The sequence below is a fragment of the Heterodontus francisci genome, chromosome 30 (assembly GCF_036365525.1).
Source record: "Heterodontus francisci isolate sHetFra1 chromosome 30, sHetFra1.hap1, whole genome shotgun sequence".
Classification (NCBI taxonomy): domain Eukaryota; kingdom Metazoa; phylum Chordata; class Chondrichthyes; order Heterodontiformes; family Heterodontidae; genus Heterodontus; species Heterodontus francisci.
The window spans coordinates 40,496,604-40,503,850 of record NC_090400.1 but is presented as its reverse complement, the minus strand read 5'-3'; the positions used below and the strand labels follow the sequence as shown (position 1 = coordinate 40,503,850).

General features: G+C 45.9%; 1 protein-coding gene across 2 annotated transcripts in view; it reads left to right on the top strand.

Annotated features, from left to right (window-relative positions):
- The first annotated feature begins 3,560 nt into the window (after positions 1 to 3,560).
- LOC137346698 (PHD finger protein 12-like) overlaps positions 3,561 to 7,247 on the top strand; it is an 88,544-nt gene continuing 84,857 nt past the window's right edge. Inside the window, exons 1-2 of one of the 2 annotated variants that reach the window (XM_068010406.1) lie at positions 3,561 to 4,303; positions 4,598 to 4,779. In XM_068010406.1, the coding sequence (XP_067866507.1) occupies positions 4,238 to 4,303; positions 4,598 to 4,779 (248 nt within the window). In that variant the 5' untranslated portion in view covers positions 3,561 to 4,237. The other variant, XM_068010407.1, reaches the window with a different exon arrangement.

Genomic DNA, 7,247 nt, shown 5'->3' with positions numbered 1-7,247 from the left:
CGACTGCTGCTCTTGTTCTTCCAGGTGAAAGAGGTCATGGGTTTGGAAGGTGCTATCAAAGGAGCCTTGGTGAATTGCTGCAGTGCATCTTGTAGATAGTACACACTTCGACCACTCTGCACTGGTGGTGGAGCAAATAAATGTTTAAGGTGGTGGATGGGGTGATGGTCAAGCGGGTCGCTTTATCCTAGATGGTGTTGAACTTCTTGAGTGTTGTTGGAGATGCACCCATCCAGGCAATTGGAGAGTATTGCATAACATACCTGACTTGTACCTAGGAAGACAGGAGATGAGTTACTTATCACAGAATTTCCTGCTTCTGGCCTGCTTTTGTAGCCACAGCATTTATATGACTGGTCCAGTTCAGTTTCTGGTCAATGGTTAACCCCAGGATGTGGGGTTTCAGCAATGGTAATGTTGTTGAATGTCAAGGGGAGATGGTTAGAGTCTCTCTTGTTGGAGATGGTCATTGCATGCAGTTGTGTGGCACGAATGTTACTTGCCACTTATCAGCCCAAGCCTGAATGTTGTCCAGATCTTGCTGCATGTGGGCACAGACTGCTTCAGTATCTGAGGTGTTGCGAATGGTACTGAACATCGTACAATCATTAGCGAACATCCCCACTTCTGACCTTATGTTGGAGGGAGTTCCTTCAGCTGTTTTTTGATAGTTGACTGTGAGGGTAACAAAAGCAAAGCATATGAGATCTTGGACTTCATAAATAGATGTATTGAGTACAAAAGCAGGGAGGTTATGCTCTGGTTAGGCCACAACTAGAGTATTGCATCCTCTGGTCACCCCACTTTAGGAAGGATGTGAGGGTCCTTGAGAGGGTGCAGAGGAGATTTACCAAAATGGTTCCAGGGATGAGGGATATTTAGCTACAGGGTTAGGTTAGAGAAGCTGCAGTTGTTTTCCTTGGAACAAAGAAGATTGAGGGGAGATTTGATAGAGGTGTACAAGATTGTGACAGGTTTGGATAGGGTAGACAAAGAAAAGCTATTCCCATTAGCTGATGGTGTAAGGACTAAGGGATACAGATTCAAGTTTTTGGGTAAGAGATGCAGGGGGGATGTGAGGAAGAACTTTTTTATGCAACGAGTGGTAATGAACTGGAACTCACTGCTCATGAGGGTGTTGGAAATGGAGACGATGAATGATTTCAAAGGAAATTGGATGGGAACTTGAGGGAAATAATCTCGCAGGCCTATGGGGATAGAACTGGGGAATGGGACTGATTGGATTGCTCAATGAGCTGGCATGGACTTGATAGGCCGAATGGCCTCCCTCTGTCATTATGACCCTTTGACTATTTCCAACCTGGAAGGAAAGATTGGATTGGCTCCAGTTGTTTTCCTTGGAACAGAGGAGGCTGAGAGGTGACTTAATTGAGGTGTACAAAATTATGAGGGGCCGAGATAGAATAGACAGGAAGGACCTGTTTCCCCTGGCGGAGAGGTCAGTTACCAGGGGGCACAGATTTAAGGTTATTGGTAGAAGGATTAGAGGTGACATGAGGAAAAACTTTTTCACCCAGAGGGTGGTGGGTGTCTGGAATTCACTATCGGGAAAGGTGGTGGAGACAGAAATCCTCAACTCATTCAAAAGGAGTCTGGATATGCACCTCAAGTGCTGTCATCTGCAGGGTTATGGACCAAATGCTGGAGGGTGGGATTGGAATGGGTGGATCGTTTTTTGGCTGGCACAGACACGATGGGCCAACTGGCCTCTTTCTGTGCCGTAAACGTTCTATGATTCTATGTATCACTTGCAATGGCTTATCTTCCTGCTCCCACACCATCACCTTTGGTGTCCCCAAAGATCTATCCTTGCCCCCCCCCCCCATTTCTCGTCTGCATGCTGCCCCTCGGCAACATCGTCTGAAAGCACAACGTTAGTTTTCACATGTATGTCGACGACACTCAGCTCTACTTCACCACCACTTCTCTTGACTCCTCCACTGTTGCTAAATTATCAGACTGCTTATCCAACATTCAGTACTGGATGAGCAGATATTTCCTCCAATTAAATAGTGGAAGGACTGAAGCCATTGTTTTTGGTCCCGGCTCCAAAATCCGTTACCGAGCTACCAACTCCATCCCTTTCCCTCGCAACAGTTTGAAATTAAGCCAGTCTGTTTGCAATGTTGGAGTCACATTTTCCCCTAAGATGAGCTTCTGACTTCATATTCTTAGTGCCATCACTAAGACCACCTATTTCCACCTCCGTAACATCGCTCAACTTCACCCCTGTCTCTGCTCATCTGCTGAACCCTCATTCATGTCTTTGTTACTTCCAGACTCAACTATTCTAATGCAGTCCTGGTTGGTCTCCCACATTCTACTCTCTGTCAACCTTAGATCATCCAAAACTCTGCTGTCCATGTCTTAACTCGCACCAGGGCCTTTTTACCCTATCACCCCTGTGCTCGCTGACCTACATTGGCTCCTGATCAAACAATGTCTTGATTTTAAAATTCTCATCCTTGTTTTCAAATCCCTCCCTGGCCTCGCCCCTCCCTATCCCCGTAATCTCCTCCAGCCCCACAACCTCCTAGATATCTGCGTTCCTCTAATTCTGGCATCTTGTGCATCCCTGATTTTAATCACTCTACCATTGGTGGTTATGCCTTCAGTTGCCTGGACCCCAAGCTCTGGAATACCCTCCCTATACCTCTCCCTCTCTCCACCTTGCATTCCTCCTTCAAACCTACCTCTTTGACCCGGTTTAGCTTTCGGTAACAGTAGCTGGACGTGCAGAGTTCATGATCTAATTTCAAAAGTATGCTCTTGCTTGACTAAAGTGGTGAAAATAAACTTGAAACATAAAAAAATGACTACTAACGCTTTTCATTGTAGATCACAGCCTTTGTTAGACTGATTACTTAGTATGCAATGAGGATATCCCTAATAGGCTTAAACCTGCTCATTTACCATTTCAAAGGACTTAAGGGCAAACCTCCAAATTAAAGTCATAAAGTCATGGGTAGATTGATGAAACCCCGTGTTTACCTATGCGAGTCCACAAAGAAACAGCAAAAAATCATGTTGCATATCGACAAAACCATTGTTATGAATAAGACCAATAAATAAGAGCAATTTCTCGCACTACTATGTTCAGCAATTTTCCAACAACTCCAGTTTGCATTATTTGAACATTGGTCTACATTCCAAAAACTTCTGTAACTTTTACTGCAACTCCCAGGATCCCTCACGAAGCAATTACGTCATTCATTTCGAAGTGAACATGCGCAGTAATTGAGTTTTTTTTGGGGTGGCTACAGCGCACATGCAGAGCAGGAAGCGTTTAACCGGCTGCCTTCTCCGATTCGGCCAAAGGCGGCGGTATGGAAGATGTGATGACGAAAGAGCAGCCGAGCAAGCGATTGGCTGAGCTCTTCGGCGGCGATCACACGACAAGATTTGGGCCTGACGTCACGGGCACGCAACCTCAGCCAGCCAAAGCATGCGCGGTTGCAGCCTGTGGCGCCGCGGACGAGAACGCGCAGCAGCCGAAGCCGAGTGGAGGCATCCGGAGCCTGCGCGTTGACAGCAAACCGCGGCGGGCTGCGCTTGCGTGGTGGGGACTCGCTGGGAATTTTGCAGCGCGTGCGCAGTTGGTCTCCTCTCCCCGACTCTTCGCCCCCCCCCCCGCCACCTTGTGGCGCTTGCGCAGAACGTGTGATGTGTGTGGAAAGTTTGCGCCAACTTGGAGGCAGAAAAAAATGTAAAGGGAGAAGCTTGGCCTCCGAGTGTTTGTGTATGCGCTGGCGGGCTTCAGGCAGCTCCAAGAGCCGGGGAATACACCGCCTGCCACCCGCGGCCTGCGTTTCCCGACCCTCCGTCCAGCCACGGGATTATCTGCTTCATGCTTGTGTCTCTGGGGTCTTTTCGCACGGATGGAAACCGAGTGGTTCGACGCCAATATTATTGTCGCCCAGGGAAGGCTTCATGTCGGTTAGGCCCCGGCCGAGGCCTGGCTTTGCTGCTGCTGTTGGAGCCCGTTGAATGCGCACGGCTGCAGACCGGGGATTGTTGTGGATTTATTATTATTCTGTTATTTTTCCTGTGCATTTATCTTTCTTCGGTTGGCTGAGAGTCGGAAGCGGGTCGGCGGCCCCCTCTTTTTTTTTTCTCCCTGACGGATTCTGTGGGTGTTGGTGACGGCTCAGGAGGGCTTCCTCCATCACAGGGCTGCTGCTGCCGCCTCTCCGCGTAGAAGAAGCGGCCGTGTTGAATGTGGGATAAAATGGAGACGAAGACGATTGTCTACGACTTGGATACCTCCGGAGGGCTGATGGAGGTGAGGTTTGCTCGCTGATCGCGCCCAAACGAATCTGCAGTCCAGGTTGGAATTAATAGCTACAAAAAAAAAAACCCCTTCTCAGTACAAATGGCCTCGATCTTTTCCTTTTTTAATTAATTATTTGTCCTTTTGTTATTTCCAGAAATAGCCACATCTTGCCAGCTATTGGCTTGGTGGGGAGGGTAAATAGATGCTAATCTTGTATAAAGGCCGGGCCGCAGATAGAGCCGCTTCCTTGCTGATTTTTTTTTCATACATATGTTTAATCTTTCCTCCCCTGTTTTGCTGCAGAAAATCCAAGCGTTGTTGGCCCCTCCGAAGAGCGAGGAGAGCGACAAGAAGGCGAAGAAGCTGGAGAAGGAGCCGCGGCGGAGCGGCCGGGCCACCAACCACGACACCTGCGATAGCTGCAAGGAGGGGGGAGACCTGCTCTGTTGCGATCACTGCCCGGCCGCCTTCCACCTCCAGTGCTGGTCAGTCACTCCTGCAGCCGCGGCCTTTCCAAACCCCCCTCACCCAGAGAAGGAGCGCCTGGGCCGGGGTTGGAGAGGGTAATACAGTGAAACCCGGTGCAAATGGTCAGGGTTTTTATTTTGTGTCTCTTGATTTCCCATTCTGGTGTTTCCTGCAGCCTGGATACTGACGGGCTCTATGTTTTAAATGGGATTTCCAAGGCTGGGCCTCAGAGATTATGGACCTGGCCTGTGTTTTGGTGGCTGCTTTTTGTACTGCAGTAGCTGCGGTTAAAACTATCGACCTGACCTGTTCCCTCCTCCTCCACCTATTGGTAATGGGGTCTGAGCGAGGCCTGAAGCTGAATCTGAACTTTAGATAGGTGAAGGAAGCTGTTAATGCTTCAATATGTGGCACCGTTATTCAAAGGAGGTTCTATTGTTATTTGACTCAGGCCCTGGCTACTCCGAGCCTTCTCTATCTCCCCTCACCCCTTTTCTCTCTCGACTTTGCAAACAGGGGCTCATGAGGGTGTGTAAGTGAATGGGGGGGCGAATGTTATTGACTCAACACTCGTCTGTGTTTCTCCTCTTCACGGCCTTGTTCGTCCTGGGAGATCGCTTCCTGCTCACAGGCCTGGTCCCTGAGCACCGATCTCTGCACCGAGGCGGATGCCTTCCTTTCCCCTACTTTGTGTGTTTGCAAATACGCAATATGGCGACCTCCGTTTAAATTATATTTTCGATTCGCAGCGCCATTTTAGTTGACTTCTCGGTTCGGGGAGTTAGTGTCAGATTTGAGCTGAGTTGGCAACGTTCTTGGTGATTTTGGAAAGAAGTGTTTGCGTTTTGAGGAAGCTTCGAGACTCACTTTGTCGTTTATTGACATAGCATTTTCAAGATTCCTACTTTATTTAAAAAACTTACCTTTTGAAAGTTCTCGTTATCCTTTTGGGTTATGTGGAGCATATTACTTTGGCTTTTCATGAAAGGCGTTCCATTCTGCTTAGTAATGCAGGCACAGCTCTAATCTTTTTTGGCACTGATCGAAATTTTAAAAACTTTTACTTTAAAACTGTGATACTTGGTCAGTGTAAATACCTAACATTGGCTTATTAAAATCTAGTGTGTTTTCAAAATATGTATCTACATCATGCAGAACAAGTAATGCATTGCAAGCCCCACTAGTACCTGAGGCTTTAAATTCAGATATATCTTTCAGTTAGATCAGTTTGGTGTCTTAAATAATCCATTAAATTTCCCCCCTTTTTTGTTAAATTGGTCTGATCGATTCCAGAGCCCCTCTAGTAGATGATAGTTCATGGCTTTATTTCTCATATGTAAATTAACTCCACACTTGTCACCCAGTAGTTATATCATTGTCCAGTTTTATCTAATTTCTCATCATCTGGTCTGCACAGAAATACACTTGAAGCATTTGACATTGTTGAATTTCAGAATTCTTGTGTTGTATTTCAGCAAATAAAGCATTCTTGATTATTCATTACCCTGCAAGTTATGTCCACAAGTGTTTATGGTTTATAAGTTTCTAGCATGTTCAAATCTGGAGGTCTAGAAGTTGAGCAACATTCATTTTGATATTGTAGACATTCAATTAGGCCAAGTAAAAAATATGATTGGGATCATGTTTCTATTAATTGTTTTTCTTTGCTCACTGCTGCAATATTTACTGAACACCACAAACAGTACACTTAAAAAAAAACTTGTATTTATATAGTGCCTTTCACAACCTCAGGGTGTCCCAAAGAGCTTTATGGCCAATGGAGTACCTGTAGGACAGGAAACGCAGCAGTCAATTCACACACAAGCTTCCACAAACAACAACAACAGATAATATTTTTGTGATGTTGATTGAGGGATAAATGTTGACCAGGACATTCCCTGCTACGAAATTGTGCCTTGAGATCTTTCACGTCCACCTCAGGGTGCAAACGGGGCCTCAGTTTAATGTCTCGTCTGAAAGACAACACCTTTAACAGTGTAGCACTGCCTCAGTACTACACTGAAAGGTAAACCTAGATTTTTGTGCTCAAGTCTTTGGTGTGCTACTTGAACCTACAACCTTTTGACTTTGAGGTGAGAGTGCTAGCGACTGAGCTGATAACTATGATATTAATGACACATAAAATTATATTGAGTTTTTAAAAATCTATGCTTGTAATTTTTACGGCTAGTATGCAAGTAGAGCAGTTATTTTTTGTGCAATAGTATGACCCCTGAATAAGGCTATATTAAACCATCTTGTTTTGATGAAGTACTGAAGATTGGGCTAAACCAAAATTTTATAATCCACTTCCTCTCTCAAACTGCAGTGATCATTATTGACTTTACAATATTTGCTTTCCTGCTTCCTCTCCGTGCTGAATGCCTGAGTTTACTAACCAGGGCTAGTGAACTTTGGATGGTATTAGCAAGGTGGGGTCATGCAGAATAGTGTCATTTGATTGGTTGCAAATGTTATAGGATAA